The 25,098-nt window shown below is 39.3% G+C and overlaps 4 protein-coding genes and 1 long non-coding RNA gene across 9 annotated transcripts in view; all 5 read left to right on the top strand.

The window, feature by feature from the left end:
* The window catches only part of LOC134817824 (serine/threonine-protein kinase N2-like), a 42,679-nt gene extending 39,947 nt beyond the window's left edge, over positions 1-2,732 (top strand). For all 4 annotated transcript variants that reach the window (XM_063827162.1, XM_063827163.1, XM_063827161.1 and 1 more), the window contains exons 18-20: positions 1,328-1,465; positions 1,647-1,838; positions 1,965-2,732. In XM_063827162.1, the coding sequence (XP_063683232.1) occupies positions 1,328-1,465; positions 1,647-1,838; positions 1,965-2,117 (483 nt within the window). In that variant the 3' untranslated portion in view covers positions 2,118-2,732. The remainder of the gene's footprint in view (positions 1-1,327; positions 1,466-1,646; positions 1,839-1,964) is intronic.
* A 1,788-nt stretch (positions 2,733-4,520) lies between these two features.
* Positions 4,521-5,966, top strand: LOC134818270 (uncharacterized). Its single transcript, XR_010160617.1, has 4 exons — positions 4,521-5,114; positions 5,272-5,358; positions 5,505-5,574; positions 5,727-5,966. It is a non-coding gene; the product is annotated as an uncharacterized LOC134818270 (long non-coding RNA).
* An 897-nt stretch (positions 5,967-6,863) lies between these two features.
* LOC134818269 (uncharacterized) lies at positions 6,864-10,618 on the top strand. The gene is made up of 5 exons (XM_063827759.1): positions 6,864-7,718; positions 8,556-9,766; positions 9,924-10,010; positions 10,157-10,226; positions 10,379-10,618. The coding sequence occupies exons 1-2, from the start codon at positions 6,905-6,907 to the stop codon at positions 8,696-8,698; spliced, it is 957 nt and encodes a 318-aa protein (XP_063683829.1). The 5' UTR covers positions 6,864-6,904; the 3' UTR covers positions 8,699-9,766; positions 9,924-10,010; positions 10,157-10,226; positions 10,379-10,618.
* A 2,332-nt stretch (positions 10,619-12,950) lies between these two features.
* Positions 12,951-14,281, top strand: LOC134818094 (testis-expressed protein 9-like). Its single transcript, XM_063827513.1, has one exon. It carries the CDS (start codon positions 13,045-13,047, stop codon positions 13,975-13,977), a length of 933 nt encoding a protein of 310 aa, XP_063683583.1. The 5' UTR covers positions 12,951-13,044; the 3' UTR covers positions 13,978-14,281.
* A 6,110-nt stretch (positions 14,282-20,391) lies between these two features.
* LOC134818239 (uncharacterized) lies at positions 20,392-25,086 on the top strand. 2 transcript variants are annotated; one of them, XM_063827718.1, is made up of 7 exons: positions 20,392-20,510; positions 20,734-20,763; positions 20,965-21,085; positions 21,379-21,494; positions 21,820-22,011; positions 24,712-24,777; positions 24,946-25,086. In XM_063827718.1, the coding sequence occupies exons 1-7, from the start codon at positions 20,430-20,432 to the stop codon at positions 25,084-25,086; spliced, it is 747 nt and encodes a 248-aa protein (XP_063683788.1). In that variant the 5' UTR covers positions 20,392-20,429. The 2 variants fall into 2 exon arrangements, with proteins under 2 accessions (XP_063683788.1, XP_063683789.1); XM_063827719.1 differs by lacking the exon at positions 20,734-20,763 and having other exon boundaries at positions 20,404-20,510.
* Positions 25,087-25,098: the final 12 nt, after the last annotated feature.

Below are 25,098 nucleotides of genomic sequence, written 5' to 3'. Positions count from 1 at the left end.
TTATTCCCCCAAAGTTACCAGTTTTGATGTAGCTTTGTTGCCATATTCCCCAGTAGTTAACCAGTTTTGATGTAGCTTTGTCTTTATTCCCCCAAAGTTACCAGTTTTGATGTAGCCTTGGAAGGGGGGTCCCAACTTGTCGCGTCCGTCACATTTTTTTTGAAAATGCTCCAAAAATTCTTTAAACAGACTTTAAATGCATTTTTGTTAAAGCTGAGACCGTTCTTAACAAAACGATGTCGTCAAATCGAAAATTGGACAGAAAATGACCGAGTTATGTATAATTTTGTATATGCCCATATATGGGCAAATAAGGAAGGGGGGTCCCAAATAAGACAAATTGAAGTCAAATAAGGTTCGACTATGTTGACTAGACTATCAAATAACATCATATGCAATTCAATAATTAAATTTACTGAGTTTTTGCCATTTTATTTGCTTTAAACTTTTTCAGAGGTAAAAGGCACAAGAAATGGACTTTACCCTATTTTCGCATATTTTTGAAGTAAAAATTCAATATCTTTCACATTTTAAACACTAAAGTAATGAGACTTTTGGGATATGGTCTCAACAGTATGATCATGTGTTGAACAGAGATGAATGCTTTATCAGAGTTATAAATTTGTTCAAGTAGAGAAATAATTGCTGCCCCTAGATTGATACCCTAGCGTATGCCCAAAATGGACGATTTTGGCTATTGCAGACCTCATGGAAGTACTTGAGGCCTAAAAATTGGCATAAATACAGAATAAAGGTCACTGAACAAGATAAAATTGTCAAGTGGAAGATTTGGAAAAATTTGAAAAAAACGTGCGTCCGTCACAATTTGAAAATGGCGCCATGCCAAACAATAATTGAGCAAACTGCAAGAAAATGGCGTCTCAGAAATCCCTAAACCTTCTTCTATCATTGCAATTACAAATTAGAGTCAATAGATCACTTTTTGAGATAGATTTGGGTACAATCTAATTAGACACCCAAAAAAGTGTCATATTTATGTCACGTCCGTCACAGGGGTGCTATCTCAGAAAGTAATAATGGTAGTGGTCTAAAATTTTCACACAACCTGTTAAAAGGTTAAATGTGGACTAATAAGCAGTTGAAGCTGATAAATAAGCAACATCCCGAGCACAACATTCGTTTGAACTTTTAAAAATAGCAAAATCGTGGTGTCCGTCACGGTGGAATTGCCCAAAAGTAAAGAGCGATAGGGAATATAATATTTGCCCAATATTTGTTATGAATTTGTTTCAATATTCACTTTGACCGACTCATTTCCCCTATTTTTCTCAAATTATTTTGTAAGAACTTCTCCCCTCAACTTTAGGTATTAACAGAGACAACGTACACGAGGGCAGTTGATTGGTGGGGACTGGGGGTCCTCATATTCGAGATGTTGGTTGGAGAGAGTCCCTTCCCTGGGGACGATGAAGAAGAAGTGTTTGACAGCATCGTCAACGATGAGGTTTGGAAATTTTACTATTTCAACAGGCAACAATTACCTTTTTATACGAGCCCGTTTCTTTAATCCTGAACACGTGTTTGCCAGGCTGTTGATGTTAGACATTTTGAGTTATGTGACCCGTGCCCACAACAATGAGATCCAACTACTATAATGATTTGACATTTGAATTCAAATTCCGCAGGTACATTATCCCAAATTCCTAAGTAACGAGAGTGTTGCTATAATGAGGCGACTCTTAAGACGAGACCCTGAACGGAGGCTCGGAGCAAGTGAAAAGGATGCTGAGGATGTGAAGAAACAAGCTTTCTTCAGGCAGATTGATTGGGAGCAGCTCCTAGCCAGGAGGATTACTCCTCCTTTTAAACCAATTATTGTGAGATCTTTGTTTTTATGGGCTGATTGTTGGTGGCTGATCAATAGTGTGTTATAAGTGATTTTAGGAGTAAGATTGTCATCGGTTTTCAAACTGATTAATAACCTAACTCACAAAAATCTTCAGCGAGGAAAATATGATGTGAGTAACTTTGACGAGGAGTTTACGCAAGAAGATGCGGTGCTGACGCCGCCACGGGACGCGCGCCCCATCACGGCCGCCGACCAAGACCTCTTTTCAGACTTTGACTTTGTCCCACAGTGGAGTTTATTCCACTGAATAAGCCGGGTGTTGAGCCGCGCACACGTGCACAGAAACCAGCATCACGTGATAAGATCTAGGCGTGATTGTTATTATTCCTGGACTTTTCTATATGATTGATTGTCAGAATTGATGTTAAATGAAATTAAACTACATAGCATCAAGGTAACCTCGCAGTTTCGACGCGATTACAGGTCGATGATCACAGGATCAGTTTTAATCATTAATTTAAGTACGTCTTACAAATTGAGAAACGTTCTTCACTTAGTTATTTAAAAGTAACTTTATTCACTACCGCTTCACTTTTGTACATGTAGCAGTAACTAAGTTTTTAATCGTGTTAAAGTCAAGAGTCGAGACATTAATGAGCGCAAATGAATTTAAAATATCAGGCAGATTTGGCTTATTTTATCTTCAAATGTTTTAATTTGCCAAAATATTGGTTTTAATGATAATAATCAAAATCAAATTTCAAGTTGTAATAATATGATAACATTAACGTTCTTCACTTCAATTGTTAACAGTGTTTATCTTTCAAGACCTATGGTGCTCAAGATATGATCTTTAAAATGTGATGACCTTGATTGATTTTTGGACTGAAATGATATTAATAAACTGTTTGACGCCACCTTATTAATGAGTTTTACTTGGCGCCACCAACTATGAACAATGAACTAAGGGGTCGTTCACATATTGCGTAATCAGCCGAGGGGGGGGGGGGGGGGGGGGGGTTGGTTGTTGATTACATGGTGACGTGAACAAGGTAGCACTATTGTTTTCTTTGTATCACGTGGTGACCCCCACGGTCGCTTCACTATAGTAGAGTTTCGACGATACAGGGGGAGCCGCGCACTCGTGCGCAGCGGGTCATACAACGTATGACAATGTTTTCTAGAGACTGAGAATTTTGTGTATCACGTTCTACTTTTACCACCTTGTTTGGTTATTCGTTTGTCGTTACATTGGGGTAGTTTTGAATATTAAACCTTCTATTCCTATATTGGTCAGACACGGCATCTGCTTGTCATACGTTGTATGACCCACCGCGCACGACCGTGGGGGTCGCAACGTGATACAAGCATCTGCCGTTTGACCCAATTTTGTTTAATTCCTGTTTAATTCCTGTTCACGTCGTGACCCCCACGGTCTTTTCACTAGGTGGTTTTTATCGTTGTTACGAGGGGGAAGAATTTTCACAGTTCCAAATTTGTCATACATTAGCTGGAAGAGATTGGCATTGATTAAGAGGTCTAAAAATGACAAAATTGAAAATAGGTATAAATTCGTTGATAACTCAAATTCTTAACATAGCCATGTGTCTACGCGTACTGCGTGACTTCGGCGGTCGCGCGCTACTGCAAGCGAGAGGGCTCTGGTTAGAGCAACTCAAATTCTGACATTCGAAATTGCTCAAACTAATTTAGGTTCAGTAGAACATAAATGTTTACGTAAGCTGACCAAATTTCAACAAAATTGTTATATGGGAAGTATTATAACTTTTTGATTGTTTCCGAAATAATATGCTGGCCGAAATACGAGTTAAAAAACCATTCAATGGTCAGCGCGCGCGTCTTACGGTCGATGGCGCACGGCTTAATTGTGTCTATGAACACAATTACAAAAGCCAAAAGTCCCCAGCTGGTGAAACATATAAACAGTATATTTAACATTTATATTTTGTACCACGTGACTTGACGGATGATAACTTAACGTGTAGGTTTACAACCTACCAGGACGCGCGCCGAGTTGGACTCGTCGACGGTCCTGTATATATGGAACAAATATTTTACGAGTATCACCCGTTAATAACTTAACTTATTTAAATTTCTTCGAAATAGCGCGCGCTGCTTTTTTCTCGAAAAACTATGCAATTGCTACGAAGCTAGCTTAGTGCGCGCCTTCACTGTTCACTGTAAATTTATAATGTCTAACTTCAAACTCAAAACTTGTTTTGACTATACCAGTTAAATTTGTTCCAGCTCGTAGTTCCGTTGTCCACGGCGCGCGCTACTTCGTAGTACTTGCCTCAGGCCAGACATTTTGAGAAAATATAAAATGCACCGTAAATGCAAACTGAAATTACTTAAACGAAAGTGAAACGTATTGAATACTTAATATTATTTATTGGATCAAACAGTTGGCAATACAATTTAATGGCAATGGCCATCATACGTTATTACTTTACAGTTCTAATTCTAAATTACATTATACATCAATTTGACCAAAATCTTGCTCTAACCAGAGCCCTCTCACTTGCGCCTTGCAGTAGCGCGCGACCGCCGAAGGCGGCATAAAGTATATTCTACTTGTGAAACAAGCGCGTCACGCAGTACGCGTATACACATGACTATGTGAAACCAAAATCCATAATTATGGGTAAATGTTAGGGACGTGCGTAGTACCTCAGAACTAGAAGTTAAGTTGAACCTCAGTATGCTGCGTTAGTAGTAATTAGATTTGTAAATATGTGGATTAAAATGGTAAATAAACCATGTAAATTTGCAAATATTCACCGTAACATAAAGTGTCATAAAGATGAATTAGGTGAGAACTTATATGATTAAGATGAATTAAGTGATCATTTATATGATTAAGATCTGATTCGAGAGGTTTGCAGAACACTGCAGCCATTGGTCAGAAAGGACATTTAGTGTTATTAGAATTATTTACAAAGAAATTATTGGATAATAGAGTTATTGAATTCATCAATTAGTGGAACAATATTTTAACCAGTTTTTAAAAACCTGTATTTGTATTATTAAACCTGTTTGTTTGCAATAACCTGTTTGCAATAACCTGTTTGTTTGCAACTCTCCTGGATAACGCGTGGACCGCCTCTTCCACTGGAGCTCCTCTTCCACAGAACACCTAGACTACAAAAGATGAACACACAAGATTCTCAGGGCCGTCTGCCTTTAGTCTTTTTCCGAACGCCTCTCCTATGATTGGTTTTCCTTACACGGCCCGGGTGTTAGTATGCTGCGCTCTCTCCGACGTCACTAGTTTCATAAATAGGTTTGTAATCCTTTATTTTAAATGATTGACCTTAGTATTTTGTTCCTAAGACCGTATCAATATCATGCATAATTAGGTTAAGATTAAATCCGTGAGTTCAAGTTCTGTGCAAGTATCATAATATGCGGGTAAAATACTTATCCGTTATTTTCACCAGATTTTCCTAACGTCATGCCAGATCATTGTAATTGGTTCCCGTCGCTTCTGTTGAATTCCTGATAGGCTAGGAAGTTTGTTCCTCGAGGTATAGCTTTTATAATTATTAAACCATTAATTAGATGTTGTTCATTGCAATGTTATTTCCCATTTATTGATTCACATTGTTCGTAATACTAGAGTCATTTCCGATAGGTTAATAATTAAATTCTAATAGGTTTATACATTTCCTAGGTAATATTGTGGTGACCCTATCCTACCTGTTTGCTTGTCCTAACCTTAGCAGCACCTACATTATTACCTCGTAAGTCATTTGAGCATTTATTGATAAGTTCTTACATATTTCGTATTCTACAGTTCACTCTAATTTAACTTTATCATGTTTAATTTTATCCTAGTTAGTATATTATTGTCTTTAATTAATCCGTCATTTGCTAATAATTTGTCCCTTTCTAGGACATTCCCCTCCCACGGATTCTGCCCTCGTTGGCAGCATTGAAGGAACGTAGCCATGATATAGCAGCTACCTGTCCATCGTCCAGAGAGAGAGTCAGCCAGCCCGTTATAATACACACCAGTTCCCATTGATCACCCAGCTACCCAACTGATTTAGGGTAACGGACTTTACCATGAGATTGAACACTTATTTTATGTACGATTGGATTGGTCTTGCATTATTTTACAATCCTTTACTTATTCACTTGTTTTAATTGGTTATCTTCCAGATATAAATTCCTCTAAAAGTTCGAAGTTAAAACTCTAGATATAAATTAACCTAAAGGTTCGAAGTCCATAATTATAACATAAATTCCTGTCATAAATCTACCATCGTACACTGAGAGTTTGGGTTTGAACTATGCCCTGAGTGAGTCCCAAACCGGGAGGTCGAAGACCAGAAGTGCGAAGAATAGCCAAATTAGTTTATTGTTCTTAAATTTTAGTCAAGATTATTTTTACGTGTAGTTGGAAGCTTATAGTTATTTTTAGAAATGTAGACCGGGAAATTCGCACAACACAAGTTTTAACATTGTCCGGTGATGTTCAATAGCTCCACATACACTATTTAATCATTTCAATAGATAATTATTTGCAGATATTTTGAGGCCATGCTTTTGTGAGAAAATGCACTATAAAAATTTGATCGGTCATGAACGTGTCATTACTATAAAGTATCATAATAGCAAGAAACGAAAATGGAGTTATTGATCATCAGCCGTAGTTATTGCTATTTGATTATTCTAAATTATTTGTTTGTTGAAGCTTGGAATTTTGCGCCTTTAAGTTAAGAAGTTAGGTGTTTCGAAGTTCCAGTCTGGAAGTAGACTGCCATGAAAGGCCTTGTTGGGGTAACTCCGCAATTAGGTCTCTGGTGACCATTGTGTGAATGTTCCTCAACTCGCGTTAAGTTTGCAACCTTGTGGAATAAGTTTCACCGAGTAAGATTCCAAAACTTCCGGAGTTGCGCGAATTTAAGTTAACTGCCTATTCTTACCAAAATCCTGCATCTCTCTAGCATTCTTTTCACATATAGTACACATGATGCTTACAAATAGTTAAAAAATTTTTTGCAATGCTCTTATACATTATTTGAACACATTAGCTTAAGTAATTACCTCTAATATTCATAAATAGGAATGGCCGAACGTGATAATGACATCCTCGATATTGGACAGGGTGAAGTTCAACCTCCGATACCTCCTAGGCAAAATCGTGTTAATCAAGGAGCCCCACTTCAATTTCTCCGAGCACCTCCTTTGTTAAGAATGGACAATGACTTAGAGTTATACATCCGGCGTTTTCAGAGCTATGTCGATAGTATCGGAGCTAGAGATAACGAGATACCCCACATTCTCATAAATTGCTTATCCGATGAGTGTCTACTCGCGGTAGAGAGGCATATAAGACCAGAGATCACCTTTGAGGAATTGTTGATAGTGCTGAGGAGAGAATTAGGGATCGGAGGAGGAAATAGGGAAGAGTCGAAGTCTTTACTGAGGAAGACCCTGCGCCAACGTAATGAGTCTGTGAAAGCTTTCTATATTAAATTGTACAACATTGCTAAGAAGGCCTACCCCGGAGACGAGTTAGTACTTGTGAGGGACAATGCACTAAGAGATAGCTTCATAAATAACATACAGGATGCCAATATCAGTGCCAGACTTAGAGAAACACCTGAGCTTCAAAATGAACAACTTTTAGAGAGGGCAGACCTGCTGATCAACTGCAAAAACGCTTCCCTATCTAGGACCCAAGCTGTCAACGCTGTGGATACAGCCGTCACGCCGGACATTAATGATACGACCAATAAGTTAAACACTATTATAGATTTACTATCTGTTAATGCAATCAGCCAAGTCGCACCACGTGAAGTTCAGCCTGTAAACCCAAATACCGATACTCCCGCTTACAATAATGGCCTCAATCTCCCATACAATTACCAAGGATCACGTTGGGAAGAGGGATGAGCTCCTTATAATCCCAGCGTGTAACAGGGGGAGGCGGATCCGCGAGGATCCGGGGACACGTTAAATCGTAATATAGTGCTGGAGAGTAACTGAAGGCTCCCGTGTCTAACGAAGTGTGAATTAACACACTGCCTTGGTACCCTCTAGTCGGCCGTGTTTTCGGGCTACCTGGTGTTCAGTACCTGGAGCTTGTCACCCCCAGGACTGGACATACGTCCCCAGGCAAGTGGAACACGGTGGTACGTGGACGACAGTCCACACCTAGCTAGTATCTTATCTTTTTGAACCCCACAAAGGTGGAAAATTACCCAGAAAGGGAGTAAATAAAAATTTGGAAGATAAGATCTAGTGAACAGGCAAGGCAAGAGAAAACGGTCAAAGTTCATAGTTGTGACAGCTAAGTCCTCTATGGGTCAGACCGTCGGTGGAACCTAGGAGTGCCAATCCCACTTACTGGTCATCCATCGCTACAGACTGGGTCCCTTGCCGGTAGGTTCACATATGCGTAACATCCTTTTATGTAAAAGGTTGCGTGATCTGCTCAATGTACAGTCGGGCCTACATAAGCTAAAAGCGACTTGGTCTTTATGATCGTCCAGTTAGTAAGCGAATGTAGCTGTTGTGATCAAGGGGATTAAAAAGTGAACCTTGGGAAGCAATGGGCAGTTCTTTAAACTGCGGAAATGGGGTCAGCTCAGACTGCGCCTGGTTACACATAATGATTAAGTAAGAATAAATAAGTAAGTAAGGGTGCATAAAAATTAAAAGTTATGATTGAATAGAAGCAGTTGAAATGTAACAGGAGGTCGAAGACCAGAAGTGGTAAGCATCGGACTACCTAACATAAATTACTATGGACAACAGTCCAACAACTTTGACAACATGGCTTTCAGCAGCCAAGATGCACGCTACAATGACCACTACAATGACCACGAGGACAATGACTTTAATTATAGGTATTAAGTTGTGGGCATGTATATATTTTCTTTCTTTTTTTTTCTTTTATTAAAAAATTAATTTATTGAAGCTTGTGGCAACAAGTCTGTATATTTTAATCATGACACACCAACATTTATACCAGATTCCTGGAAATCCTTTAATTCCTGATAATGGCATTAGTGGCTCTACATTTCTTAGAAATTCCGAAATTCTCTGTGAAAATTTAATTAGTCCGGATATTCCTAGAAATCCAGATCCACCCGTTATATTAAATTTTATCAAACCTTATGCCCAAGAATTTAGAGTTTGTTTTGAAGAAAAGATAGTTAGTTTTTCAAGTAGTTTTTAAATGTACGATTTTTTAAAAAACGATTAAAGGAAAGGGCATCATTTTATAAAGTTCTTAAATTATAGATGGGGTTGTTATGACGGGGACGTCCTAAAATCGATCGGGGACATGTTAGGGACGTGCGTAGTACCTCAGAACTAGAAGTTAAGTTGAACCTCAGTATGCTGCGTTAGTAGTAATTAGATTTGTAAATATGTGGATTAAAATGGTAAATAAACCATGTAAATTTGCAAATATTCACCGTAACATAAAGTGTCATAAAGATGAATTAGGTGAGAACTTATATGATTAAGATGAATTAAGTGATCATTTATATGATTAAGATCTGATTCGAGAGGTTTGCAGAACACTGCAGCCATTGGTCAGAAAGGACATTTAGTGTTATTAGAATTATTTACAAAGAAATTATTGGATAATAGAGTTATTGAATTCATCAATTAGTGGAACAATATTTTAACCAGTTTTTAAAAACCTGTATTTGTATTATTAAACCTGTTTGTTTGCAATAACCTGTTTGCAATAACCTGTTTGTTTGCAACTCTCCTGGATAACGCGTGGACCGCCTCTTCCACTGGAGCTCCTCTTCCACAGAACACCTAGACTACAAAAGATGAACACACAAGATTCTCAGGGCCGTCTGCCTTTAGTCTTTTTCCGAACGCCTCTCCTATGATTGGTTTTCCTTACACGGCCCGGGTGTTAGTATGCTGCGCTCTCTCCGACGTCACTAGTTTCATAAATAGGTTTGTAATCCTTTATTTTAAATGATTGACCTTAGTATTTTGTTCCTAAGACCGTATCAATATCATGCATAATTAGGTTAAGATTAAATCCGTGAGTTCAAGTTCTGTGCAAGTATCATAATATGCGGGTAAAATACTTATCCGTTATTTTCACCAGATTTTCCTAACGTCATGCCAGATCATTGTAATTGGTTCCCGTCGCTTCTGTTGAATTCCTGATAGGCTAGGAAGTTTGTTCCTCGAGGTATAGCTTTTATAATTATTAAACCATTAATTAGATGTTGTTCATTGCAATGTTATTTCCCATTTATTGATTCACATTGTTCGTAATACTAGAGTCATTTCCGATAGGTTAATAATTAAATTCTAATAGGTTTATACATTTCCTAGGTAATATTGTGGTGACCCTATCCTACCTGTTTGCTTGTCCTAACCTTAGCAGCACCTACATTATTACCTCGTAAGTCATTTGAGCATTTATTGATAAGTTCTTACATATTTCGTATTCTACAGTTCACTCTAATTTAACTTTATCATGTTTAATTTTATCCTAGTTAGTATATTATTGTCTTTAATTAATCCGTCATTTGCTAATAATTTGTCCCTTTCTAGGACATTCCCCTCCCACGGATTCTGCCCTCGTTGGCAGCATTGAAGGAACGTAGCCATGATATAGCAGCTACCTGTCCATCGTCCAGAGAGAGAGTCAGCCAGCCCGTTATAATACACACCAGTTCCCATTGATCACCCAGCTACCCAACTGATTTAGGGTAACGGACTTTACCATGAGATTGAACACTTATTTTATGTACGATTGGATTGGTCTTGCATTATTTTACAATCCTTTACTTATTCACTTGTTTTAATTGGTTATCTTCCAGATATAAATTCCTCTAAAAGTTCGAAGTTAAAACTCTAGATATAAATTAACCTAAAGGTTCGAAGTCCATAATTATAACATAAATTCCTGTCATAAATCTACCATCGTACACTGAGAGTTTGGGTTTGAACTATGCCCTGAGTGAGTCCCAAACCGGGAGGTATTCCATAATATCGGAACCTGAATATCCATACTCTAGTTAAAAGGAGCCCATTATACGTAGTTAAATTAATACCATCACAATTTAATGAAATATAATAAATAAATAATCTCTAGAAGTCATGGAAAATTGGAGCAGTAAATAGGCCGTTAAGTAAGTTGTCGTGCTGAAATCCGAGTACGCATCTTAACAGTAAAGTGTACAGCTGCTTGACGGATGTTACTCGTCTAAATTTCTTCGAAGTAGCGCGCGCCGCTTTCTTCTCGACGGCAAGTGTTACGAAGTAGCGCGCGCCGGGCCAGATCATTAACAATGGTCAAACAGCTGCCAGTGTTCCTTTTTATTTCCCAAACGAAAAGAAATAATATTAATTTGAATAACCGTCCGCAAATGCAAAATGATACCGAGAATGATATCAAAAATCGGTCGCTCGATTTTCCCATTCATTCACGGCTTACGAATTTTAATAAGGTTCGATTAATTGCATAAATCACTTGCAGGTTTATAACCTACCAAAACGCGCGCCGGTTTGGACTCGTCAATGGTTGAACTGTTAACATTTCTTATTAAATACTTTTCCGCAATTACTTGGACCCAATACACAATACATCGAATTAATCTAAATTTTTGTTTTAAAGACCCGAGGGCCACCCTTAAGGGCTTTGAAACCGGTTTATTGACAATGTAATATATAAATAAACTGAAATCGTAACATTCATGTCAATACTAACTGAAATAATATAATCTTTAGTTAAAATAATAATACTTACTGTCACTTAATTAAGATATATGATGTAAAAAATAAATCTCTTTTATTTCCACACTAATTCTCACACCAAGCTTTAATTCACACACCAAAACTTTAAATTTTATCAGACTACAAATGTGCTAATATATACGTCTCTTAACTTTGGTTATCCAAAAATTTATGAAAAACTATTTAATAACGAACAAGTATGCTACACATAGTTTACTAGTTCGCCATTGCATGATCAGCAATTAACATGACTAGTTTCGATGTACCTTTTTCACCATATTCACCAAAAGTTACCAGTTTAATGTACCTTTCTCACCATATTCAACAAAAGTTACCAGTTTCAATGTACCTTTCTCACCATGTTCACTAGTTTTTTATGAAAAATTGTGATTGACAGTGTTGGTGATTCGAGTTTCCGAATTGTAATACCTAGACGTACTTTAAATATAATGAAACACATGTTTAATTGTTTCTTTATATCCTCAAAATCTGAGCAAATAACGAAATATTGTTTTAGAGGTCAAAACTAAAACTAGAAGGCAAATATACTCATCGAAAAAATGGTGAAAAATGGCGAAATTTTACAATTTGGAAACCCGATTCACCTTAAAAATCATTCACAATTTTTCATCATTTTTCACCATTGGATACCCCCCGAACGTGTGTCTGTACTTTTTCTGTGTGTCTGTCTGTGTGTGCATGTGTAATTTCCGAGCAGCTTAATCAAGAAAACGGTAAGAGTTATGGGACTCTTTTTTTGGTATAGTTTCAACAAAACTCTGACAAAGCCTAATGATTTAAAAGGTTTTTTAAATCGGTCGGTGGTAAATGGTTTAATTAACAGTTTTGTACCACAAATGTGACATGAAATGGCTCTCTTTTTCTCCCTGATTTCTCTCTCTCTCATTACTGCATATGTAGCTGCATATGTAGCGTTGGTACATGAATCCTAATTAGGTTAGCCGCGTATGATTCACTGTCATGTAATACTATAAGCTTATTAGGGAAGGGGGCACTCATTGTGGTCTGTTTGGACTGTAGAGAGAGTTCATACTTTCATACGACAGTGTTATGCGTGTTTTCAAATATAATAGGTGGGTTTATACTTTTGCAGTTTCAACTGCGATAGTGAAGTCCCGGCAGTAGGCATGGGTTACACTAGTAATTAATAAATAATAATGCTATTGAGCAGTTGAGCTGGTCAGACACAGGTTTCATTTATATTTGAAACTTGTAGGGGTTTTATGCTGGATGTTTAAAAATGTATATTCATTGGAATTTTATTTATATTCTGATCTGTGTACATATTTTTGTTGCATCGGCCTGGAGTCCACTTTTAGTCGTTCAATATTAATAATTCTATGATATTTTAAAATGTTCTATAATTTAGATTTATGTTCAACCGGATATTATCCAACTATCAATTTAGAGCCTGCTAAGCAATACTGAACAAAGTTGGTGAATGACAAACTTTTTACAGGATGAGTTCATATATGTCAAGAGTTTCAGAAGACCTGGTAGCCAGAGAAGAAGAATATTTGAGGATTAATGCTGAGATTGAACAAAAGACAAGACTGTTGGTAGAGGAGGTGGCTAATATATCCATGGAGCAAGAGCAGGAACCCTCTTCTATGGTCGATTATAGCCCTGAACCCAGAGGGCCAGGGTTGTCTTTTGTATCAAACAAATCACCTATACTACCCATGGAGAAAAGTGGTATATTCGAAACTGAAATTCCTCCTGCAGCGCATCAAAATATTTCCACTCCACCTGAGGTTTTACCTGCTGAAGCTAGAGACTTGGGCCCTGATGCGACATTGAGACTGCTGAAAGCCAAAGTACGAGTTTTGGAGGAGGAAGTTGAAAGACTGACTGTTGAGAACAACCAGCAAAAGCAAACTCTTGTAAAAAATAAACAGATGATGTCAACTGAAAAGGAGGAAAAGAATAAGATGCAGAAGACTATTCAAATGATGCAAGGTCAACTTGAAAAATATTCGAAGCTTGCGGATGAAAAGAAGAACCAAAACAAGGTGTTGGAAATGGATCTTGTCAAGCTACGAAAGGATATTGAGGCTATGGAGCGGTCTGAAAAGAAAAGTGGGCAATCTCAAAAGTCTGTTGAAGTGAGGCTGGACAGATGTCTCGAAGAAATCGAAAAATACAAGACTCTGCTCAGTGCCGAAAGGGCTAAATCTGCAGAATGCTCGAATGTTGACAAGGAGACATTCGGTAAACTGTCCAATGAAAACAAGATTCTACAGAAGCAGAAAACAGAGCTTATAAATGCTTACAAGAAGCAAATGAAACTGATAGATGTTTTAAGGAAACAGAAATTACATTTAGAGGCGTCCAGAATGCTAAACTTTACACAAGAAGAATTCATGAAGGTATTGGATTGGAAAAACGCTTAATCATTGTTATCATTATGGTTATGATTTCTACTGTATAAAATACATTTGATTCAGATAGTCCACGGAAGTAAAGATGTTTGAATTATAAATTATTCTCAGAAAACACTTACAATATTTTTAATGTTATATTATGATGTATACAATGTAAATAATTATTACTTATTTAACTTATATAATATTATGTATCTGAAGTGAAGTCTAGTTACTAGAAGAATCAGTACAGATATTCAAAGATGGAAAAATTATGCTTGATGAATATGAATTGAACATAATGATGAATTAACATGATCATTGATCATTGACACAACTGTTGATAATGGACAAAAATCCAATCAAGATTGAAACATTCAATTCAATTAAAATGTGGTATCATTTTTCCTACTCAAAACTTGTCGACATAGTTAAGGGGACATACACCAAAACCTTTTTTACCGGGACCTGCGGCTGACGTTTTTACTGAACATTATTTACAATCTGTACAAGACGCCCTTCAAAGGATTATATAATTGAACTATTATAAATGACGAAGTTACAAACCGAACAAGGTCGAGAGAAGAAAAATTTAAATTTTTGCCTACTATTAAAGTTGTACATTTTACCAATCACCCAGGTCATAAGATATCGCTTCAAAAATTCTTGTGAGTATAGCTGATGATTATATCAAACTTTTTGTAACAGGATTTGTTTCAATTTTAAGTTTTAAGATATGAAATCTGGCCTCAAATGTCTTAGTAAAATTCATGTAAAAAAGGGCAAAAAATTGCAGATTTAGGGCTTATAAAGTATCAGTTTTTTACAGAATCGTAATCAGCTTGATAAGACGAAATTTTTAGTACCAAATTAATGATTTTAGAAGACAAATAGTCTTAAATAATTTTCTAGCTCGAACACAAGGGTCGTACAAATTTCGCACAAATTGTACACATTTTTTTATAAATTTTGTGTCTTTAGTATTATAAATTTGGAAATTAAAAGTTTCGTTTCATCAAGCTGATTACGATTCTGTAAAAATTATTTCAAAACAACTGATACTTTTTGAGTTATAGGCATTTTAAGCCTTAAATCTGCCATTTTTGACATTTTTTACATGAATTTTACTAAGACCTTTGAGGATTTCATACTAGTACAGTCAAATACATCTTAATTTCAGCCTTTGTCGGACAAAATTCGCAACTAAGCGATTTTAACGGAAAATGGTCGGGACAGGTCCCAGGAATCATTCCAGAGAATTCCCAAAAATTCTGACTTGAGCAAAATCCACAATTACCACTTTTTTACCACTTTTTACCACTTTGGTTTTCCGCAAATAAGTCACGTTCTGAATATCCTAGAAGATTCTAGTTTAAAGCAGTGTGTTAAGAAAACAAAGAAGAAAAACGTTTTCTTTAACAACTTTTTCAAAAATAAATTATTTAATTAATTAATTAAATAATTAATAAATTAAATAATTTAATTTAACTGATGTTTTGAATGAGCTTTTTCGGAGCTGTACTCATAAGAGTGGTCACTGGTACATGCGCCCTATTGTTCATCTTCCATCCCCAGCTTATCGGATCTTGGTCATTCTCATCCCACGCCTGCAGCTTAAGGTTTTTTTTTTACAAATGTCTCAGACCCATAGCTAGATCTGTGAATTTTAGGCAGACCCACTCGACAGCGGCCAAATTTTGCGCATTATGAGCCCCAAGCCCGATACCCACTTTGCCTCCCAATTATATTATCATCTCGTAACTTCATAATGAAGGTTCCGTTATTCATTTAAAGATTAAGTTTTTTCGATTCTGGGCACGTAGCCCGACTCGACACGTAGCCGGGGCGAAGCTCCTTTGGTTGGCTAGGGAGGGGGGAAGGCGCAGCCCCCCAGAAAATTGTTGAGAAATTATGTGTTTTAGACGACATTTAGCATTAAAGAAATTTGTAGGACAGTAATAATCAGACATCACAATAATACAAAGTTGGGGGGCTAGGGGGGCGCAGCCCTGGCCTTCGGAAAATTTTTGAGAAATAGGGTGTTCCAGACGACATTTGTAGGACAGCAATAATCAGACATTACAATAATACAAGGTTGGTGGGCTGGGGGCGCAACGCCCGGAAAATTTTTGAGAAATAGGGTGATTCAGACGACATTTGGCATTAAAGAAATTTGGGGACAGTAATAATCAGACATCACAATAATATAAAGTTGGGGGGCCGGGGGGGCGCACCCCCGGACAATTTTTGAGAAATAGGGTGATTCAGACGACATTAGGCATTAAAGAAATTAGTAGGGCAGTAATAATCCTGAGACATCACAATAATATAAAGTTGGTTGGCTAGGGAGGGGGGGCGCAGCCAATCAGAAAATTTTTGAGAAATTAAGTGTTTTAGACGACATTTGGCATTAAAGAAATGTGTAGGACAGTAATTATAATCAGACCTCACAATAATACAAAGTTGGAGGGCTAGGCAGGCGCAGCCCTGGCCTTCGGAAACTTTTTGAGAAATAGGGTGTTCCAGACGACATTTGTGGGACAGCAATAATCAGACATTACAATAATACAAGGTTGGTGGGCTGGGGGGGGCGCAGTAATAATCAGACATCACAATAATATAAAGTTGGGGGACTGGGGGGGGGGGGGGGTGCAGCCCCCAAGAAAATGTTTAGAAATTATTTGTTTTAGACGACATTAGGCATTAAAGAAATTTGTAGGACGGCGATAATACAAAGTTGGGGGTGCAGCCCCCGGAAAATTTTTGAGAAATAGGGTGTTTCAGACGACATTTGGCATTAGAAATTTGTAATTTCAGACATCACAATAATACAAAGTTGGGGGCTAGGGGGGAACTCAGTACTTGTCACATTGAATGGAATAAGTACATATTGTATAGTGGGATTTGGGAATAATTTACGAAATGCTAAAGTCGATTGCCTGTCGTGTCGTTTAATCAAACAGTCATAAACACAGCCCACTTACCAGGCGACCATGGGGACTAGGGGGCTTATTTTTTTTGGGGTTCAATTTTTTTCCGGGGGTCTTCCCCTTGGCTACGTGTCTGCATTCTAGTTGCCAGACCCACTCTATTAGAGTGCAGACTCAACATTTTGGTTGCCAGACCCACTATTCTAGAGTCCAGACCCACAATTCTGGTTGTCATATCTCCTATATTCTAGTTCATAGACCCCCAATTCTGGTTGACAGAGTGAAGAATTACCATTCTGGTTGCCAGATTCACTCTTCTAGAGAGGAGACCCACTCTTCTAGTAGGTATAGAGTCAAGACCCACTATTCTAAAATGCAGACCCACCATTCTGGTTGCCAGACCCACTCTTCTAAGGCGAAGACCTACCATTCTGGTTGCCAGCCCCACTCTTCTAGAGTGTAGACGCACCATTCCGATTGCCAGACCCACTATTCTTGAGTGAAGACCCACCTTTCGGGTTGCCGGACCCACTATTCTAGACTCTAGACTCCAGACGCACAATTCTGGTTGCCATATATCCTATATTCTAGTTTAGACCCCCAATTCTGGTTGACACTTGACAGAGTGTAGACTTACCATTCTGGTTGCCAGACCCACTCTTCTAGAGTGAAGACCCACTATTCTAGAATTCTTACCCACCATTCTTGTTGCCAGACCCACTCTTAGCTAGAGTGAAGACCCACTATTCAAGAATTCTGACCCACCATTCTTGTTTCCAGACCCACTACCCTAAGGTGCAGACCCACCATTCTGATTGCCAGACTCACTCATCTTGATTCCCTTGATTGCAGACCCACTATTCTGGTTGCCAGACCCACTCTTATAGATTGCAGACACACCAATCTAGTTGCCAGACCCACTCTTCTAAAGTGTAGACCCACCAGACCTATTATTCTAGAGTGAAGACCCACCATTCGGGTTGTCCAAACCCACAATTCTGGTAGCCATATCTCCTATATTCTAGTTTATAGACCCCCAAATCTGGTTGACAGAGTGTAGACTTACCATTCTGGTTGCCAGGCCCACTCTTCTAGAGTGAAGATCCACTATTCTAGAATGCAGACCCGCAATTCTGGTTGCCAGACCCACTATTCCAGATTGTAGACCCACCTTTCTGGTTTCCAGACTCACCCTTCTAGGGCGAAAATCCACCATTCTGGTTGCCAGACCCACTCTTCTAGAGTGTAGACGTACCATTCTGATTGCCAGACCCACTCTTCAAGGGTGCAGACCCACATTCATGTTGCAAGACCCACTTCTAGATTTCAGACCCACTATTCTAGCTGCCAGACTCACTTATAGATTGCAGACCCACCATTCCAGCTGACAGACCCACTCTTCTCAAGTGCAGATCCACCATTCTGGCTGCAAGACCCACTTTTAGATCGCAGACCTACCATTCTAGCCGCCAGACCAACTCTTCTCAAGTGTAGACCCACCACTCGGGTTGTCAGACTCACTCTTCAAGGGTGTACGTACACCCACCATTCTGGTTGCCAGACCAACTTCTAGATTGCAGACCCACCATTCCAGCTGCCAGACCCACTCTTCTCAAGTGCAGACCCACCACTCGGGTTGTCAGACCCACTCTTTAAGGGTGCAGACTGCAGACCCACCGTTCTGGTTGCCAGACCCACTTATAGATTGCAGACCCAACATTCTAGCTGCCAGACCCACTCTTCTCAAGTGCAGACCCACCACTCTGGTTGTCAGACCCACTCTTGAAGCCTGAAGGGTGCAGACCCACCATTCTGGTTGCCAGACCAACTTCTAGATTGCAGACCCACCATTCCAGCTGCCAGACCCACACTTCTCAAGTGCAGATCTACCACTCTGGTTGTCAGACCCACTCTTTAAGCCTGAAGGGTGCAGACCCACCATTCATGTTGCCAGACCCACGTCTAGATTGCAGACCCACCATTCTAACTGCCAGACCCACTTCTAGATTGCAGACCCACCATTCTAGCTGCCAGACCCACTCTTCTCAAGTGCAGACCCACCACACTGGTTGTCAGACCCACTCTTCAAGAATGCAAACCCACCATTCTGGTTGCAAGACCCACTTTTAGATCGCAGACCCACCATTCTAGCTGCCAGACCAACTCTTCTCAAGTGTAGACCCACCACCCTGGTTGTCAGACCCACTCTTCAAGGGTGCAGACCCACCACTCTGGTTGTCAGACCCACTCTTCAAGGGTGTACGTACACCCACCATTCTGGTTGCCGGACCCACTTCTAGATTGCAGACCCACCATTCCAGCTGCCAGACCCACTCTTCTCAAGTCCAGACCCACCACTCTGGTTGTCAGACCCACTCTTAAAGGGTGCAGACTCACCATTTAGCGGCCAGACCCACGCTTCTCAAGTGCAGACCCACCACTCTGGTTGCCGGACCCACTCTTCTAGAGTGAAGACTCATTATTCTCGAATGCAGATCCACAATTCTGTTGCTAGACCAACTTCTAGATTGCAGACCCACCATTCCAGCCGCCAGACCCACTCTTCTCAAGTGCAGACCCACCATTCTGGTTGTCAGACCCACTCTTCTAGAGTGAAGACTCATTATTCTCGAATGCAGATCCACAATTCTGGTTGCTAGACCAACTTCTAGATTGCAGACCCACCATTCCAGCCGCAAGAACCACTCTTCTCAAGTGCAGACCCACCATTCTGCTTGTCAGACCCACTCTTCAAGGGTGTAGACCCACACTTCTGGTTAACAGACCCACTTCTAGATTGCATACCCACCATTCTAGCTGCCAGACCCCCTATTCTCAAGTGCACACCCACCACTCTGGTTGTCAGACCACTCTTTAAGGGTACAGACCCATCATTCTGGTTGCCAGACCCACTTCTAGATTGCAGACCCACCATTCTGGTTGCCAGACCCACTTCTAGATTGCAGACCCACCATTCTAGCGGCCAGACCCACTCTTCTCAAGTGCAGACCCACCACTCTAGGCAACAGGGGTGAATAATATCAACAAATAAAGATTGTTTAATTTTTGCAAAAAATTTCTCGTCATGTGACAACCCTTCCCAACCCCCCTCAACCCCCTACCCCTCCCCCCTAAAAAACTCATCGGATTTTTGCTTCCCGCGAACATGATTTTTTCTGAAAATTTTTGTCAAGCCAGATCTGTAAATCTATCAAATATGTAAAAAAAAAACCTTACTGCAGCTGATGGAAAACGCGATAAGAATGTTGTTCAGCTGCCCCAGATGTTGGCGGGAGCTGTTCGTTGGTAAAATGTACAACTTTAATAGTAGGCATCATCCTTTGAAGGGCGTCTTGTACGGATTGTAAGTAATGTTCAGTAAAAACGTCAGCCAAAAAACTTGTAAAAAGACTAAATTATCGGTATTTCAGTGACAGACTTTACGAAAATATTTTTTCCCGAAAGTGCGTACTGTCATAAAATGTTCAATGTATCAAATGTATGTCCCCTTAACATCTAATATCATTAATTACAGGATGATCATTTGTAGAAATGGATGTAATTCTTCTAACAGTAGAGTTTGGTAGTCACAGGATCCGTTCCTCCAGAGTTCTCTATTCGGTTATCGTTAAGGTACGTTCATTTCTTGACATACTTATCTCCTGTTTCAAAACATTTTATAATTTTTCATAACCCACATTTTTTTAAACAAGAATACTTAAGAATCGAATATTATTTTGTATAATATTAGCTGTCTTAAAGACTTGATCTTGGGGTTGTATTTTTTCTATGCCTCTTCAAATTCTCTAAAACGTTTTCACTATAACTTCAAACCTGAAATTTGTTTGTCTTTCAGTGTGTCTCTTCAAGCAATCAAATAAAGAAGGTAAATTCTCGTCTGACCCACACTCTAGACATATAGTACTGCTCTTCTTATCAATTACTTGACAATTGTTTAATTATTGTTTTGAGGCCAAGTTAGAATGACTCTTTTTCTTTTCACTTGTTTTCCTTAAGCTGCTTTTCATTCTTATTTTAATCTAATTTCTTGTAAGAGTTGATTTTAAACTAACAATCAAACTTGCAGGTTGAAGTTTGTCACTGTGTTGACGAGTTTACTAAACTCAAAGATCATATTGAACACCATTCAAAGTTTCCCGACCTTGGAATTACATTTAAACCTTTCCTCCAGACATCATTCTGGCAATGTGAGTAAAACTTCTAACAATTTAAAAGTAAAATTTGCAGGTAACATTTATTTTATTTTTCCGAAATCTGCCTGTTTTTCATATTCAAGAAGTCAGCTCTAGGAGAATCGAAGGGTCACATGAAAAGTAAAATGCATATAATATCAAACGCTAATTGGTAAATTTGGTCACAATCCGAACTCGGGATACTGGGGCCGGGGTTTCATGCTTACATCTGCTTAGGAATGTGGAGTCATTTCTATTTAATAAGTGAACTTTTAAGCGTTCAATCATAAAGATTTATTTATCTTCAGCTGAAAAAGATCCTAAAGTCATAAGCCAGCGGTCAAAAGAATTTTCAGAATTTCTCACACAGATTCAGAAAAGTATCTTCTTACTTACAATCTCTTCTGTTAAATTCTTTTGTCAGGTTTGCTAAAATATTTGAAATATTTGTAATTATTTTACAGTTTGCTCTGTTAATCGTAGCCCTTTAATAATTCATTTAAAAGATTATGTTAATGCTTTTCAAACCAAGTTACAACGAATTCTTCATGTAGTGCATCCTGGGTTTGGACAGGATATGCCCGTTTAAAATATTTCCATCACGTTACATAACATAATTCTCAATAAATGTAATAGATTTGTAGTGCTGTAATTAGTAACACTAATGATTATGTGAGTGATGAATTTTTACCACTTAGTGCAATAGCGGAAAGTTTAAAAGTTTAAATTGTATCAAATTAACTTTTCAGGGACTCATTCTTGACTACAATAGTGGAAGCAAGAAAAAGCGCAGAGTAACAATAGCGTGTTGCCAGCGGTCGAAGTCAAAGTGTTTTGAGTTTGATTGTGCTGTTGACAATCAGTTCCGATACAGGGAGCCTGAGTCCTTTGTGGCAGTCAGCAGTTCGGATTTGCATCCTTTTTACAAGGAGTACAATCAGGTAAAGATTTTTACTATTAAGCTAAGAATGACACTGTAAACTCAGCAATAAGTTCTCTAAATTATCCCTGCTATATTATATATATATATATATTGCGAATCGTTAATTGTTCCACTCTCGAATCCTCCAAAATAATGTTCTTATTTTCAAGAAAATGTTTAGCTCTGAATGAAATCATTGTTCATCTTGAAAGCTTCGGGTGATTCATGATTTATCTGCACAACCGATCCGGCAACCCAAAACCGAAATCTATGGAATCGGAAGTAATATATTACGGGATTTAGTGTAGCATTCAAAACTGTAAAGATAATGTGAGATAAAGTCCACGAGTACCAAAACATGAAATCACCCCGGAAGAATAATCCAGGATATCCGCTGTCAAACCCAGAGTTGGTTATTACATAATTTGTTATCTCCAGAATTTTGATGACAAAGTACGGCAGGTTACAAACAAGGAAGACCCCGGTGAATATAGCCACTGTCATGTTCGCTTTCTTGTTAAATGAAGCAACTGATCGTACGCCGCCAAGGACATCTGAAGAGGATAGGTAGGATGTGCAGATAGCGAAGCTGAAGAAGGTGAAAATTGAAGGGATCCCAACCTGAGCGCATCCTATTACTCTATCTGCTATTGCCCATGATTTTGATTGAGAAAACCATGAATAGCAGTAAGGTCCATCGTTCCCAAAACCAAATGTTACTCCATTGAATGCTATCAACAACTTGTGTAATACAAACAACAGGATATAACAGATAAACGCTCCAAACACAGCCTTTTTGTTCACCCTAACAAAAGGGCACCTTATAGAAATTGTCCTGGAAACAGACAGCAGGAGCACCAAAAACAGAGAAACTTTCTGCATAAAATCAAACAGAACATTCCACGACACACAGACAAGGTAAAAACTAAACAGTCCAGCATTTCTTGAATCAAACAAAGATATCATAACAGGAAGGTGAAGGATACATGTCCAAATGTCCAACAGACTGACAGTAAGATACAGCAAGGTTGCTAGATCTCTTTTACCGGTGCCCCAAAAGTAGGAGAAAGCAAGGATATTTCCTGGAAGACCGATGGTGGTGCAGATGAGGAGACACGAGGCTAAGAGTTTGTCCCACAGATGAAGGAGGTTCACTTCGTCTGAGGGGAAAGTGTAGATATGGGTGGAGTTTAACATGGAGATCTAGTTGTCGGTAACACCTACGAGGAAAAAAAGTAAGCAGTTGTGAACTGTGGATGTTGGATATCTGAATTTAACTGCAGCACGCGGGAGCAATAATGGGTATAATCTTTAAATAATTAACGTTACACTAATTATACTAATCTGATAGAACTTTACACTATACACGGAAGGCCATTAAAACTGTTAAAGATAGCAATGCTCTGAAAGTAAAGCTACTAAAAGGCAAGCATAATGCAAACTGCTGCTGTGAAATGCTGCCGCACGATTCACATGGGTATAGGAGAGCTGCAGGGAAAGCAATGTAAATAAGTAAAGATTAAAATATTGAGTATCGGGGGTACATGTCACCCCCCCAGTATCGGGGGGACATGTCACCCCCCCCCAGTATCGGGGGGACATGTCACCCCCCAGTATCAGGGGGACATGTCACCCCCCCAGTATCGGGGGGACATGTCACCCCCCCAGTATCGGGGGGACATGTCACCCCCCCCAGTATCGGGGGGACATGTCACCCCCCCAGTATCGGGGGGACATCTCACCCCCCCAGTATCGGGGGGACATGTCACCCCCCCAGTATCGGGGGGACATGTCACCCCCCCCCCCAGTATCGGGGGGACATGTCACCCCCCCAGTATCGGGGGGACATGTCACCCCCCCCCCAGTATCGGGGGTACATGTCACCCCCCAGTATCGGGGGGACATGTCACCCCCCCCCAGTATCGGGGGGACATGTCACCCCCCCCCCAGTATCGGGGGGACATGTCACCCCCCCCAGTATCGGGGGGACATGTCACCCCCCAGTATCGGGGGACATGTCACCCCCCCCCCCCCCAGTATCGGGGGGACATGTCACCCCCCCCCCCAGTATTCGGCTCGATGGTACATAATATTAATGGATAATGGCTAAATTACTTCCTATATCATTGAAAACCACTACTGTCTCACATCACAAAACATAGGACCCCTGGCTATCACATTGGGCAATTGGCATAAACGAAACATTTTTTTTCGCCTTTTGCCAGTGGACAATACGATTCTAACTCGTAAAAAACCAACAATGATATTCAATTCAATAGAGAAAACTTGTCACCTCTGAAGAGACATCTGGCCCGCACAAGTTACAATCTTACAATTGAATATTTATAAGGGACACGTGAAATTACTCATTATAGCAGGTGTCGGACTCAGTTGTTCGATCGTAACCGGTAACAGTTAGATTCATCTTGAAAATTGGAGACAGAGGCACAGGCTGACCTTGACAATAGCCTAGTATAGGCAAGGACACATAATTCGATTAGGTTGTAACTTGACTTCAGCTGTATGTTGAACTAAATTGCAAAATAAAGATTGCGAATCTGATCAGCTTCACGTAAAATGTATCAAAAAAAATATCCGGTGTAGATCAAAATTAAAGAACCACATTTAAATTGCGTACATAATGAAAATTGCTTTGTATATTTATCTTATTTAATGTATTTTGTATCTTATTTCTTTGAATTAAAAAAAACAATCGCAGGTAAAACACCAACTAAAAGTTGCTGGAGGAAAGTACAGTCGTGAAGATATTCGCAAGAAGTTTGAGGTAATATTAATAATTCTATCAAGCTTCTCTGATTCGGGATTAAGAAAACAAATTCATCAATCCCACATATCTGATAAAAAACCTACTATCTCGTTCGATTTCTTTTCAATTTAGAGCTCCAGTATAGTGGTTTCCCTCAATCTTGTCTCATCCTTGTCTCGTCCTCAGGTTCCTGAGTTACTAGTACTCTCTGACGAGGACCTCACCTTGCTCCTGGAGAGAAACAACTCGTTTGAACGTTTCCCTTCCTCCGAGTGCACAGGTTCCACTCTTAAGTACACCTCACTCTCCTCTTCAGAAACTTCCTAACACTGGGTCACG

This window comes from Bolinopsis microptera, chromosome 7, assembly GCF_026151205.1.
Source record: "Bolinopsis microptera isolate Bmic1 chromosome 7, MBARI_Bmic_1.0, whole genome shotgun sequence".
NCBI lineage: Eukaryota > Metazoa > Ctenophora > Tentaculata > Lobata > Bolinopsidae > Bolinopsis > Bolinopsis microptera.
The sequence above is the reverse complement of the archived record's forward strand: the minus strand, read 5'-3'. Positions and strand labels throughout refer to the sequence as shown.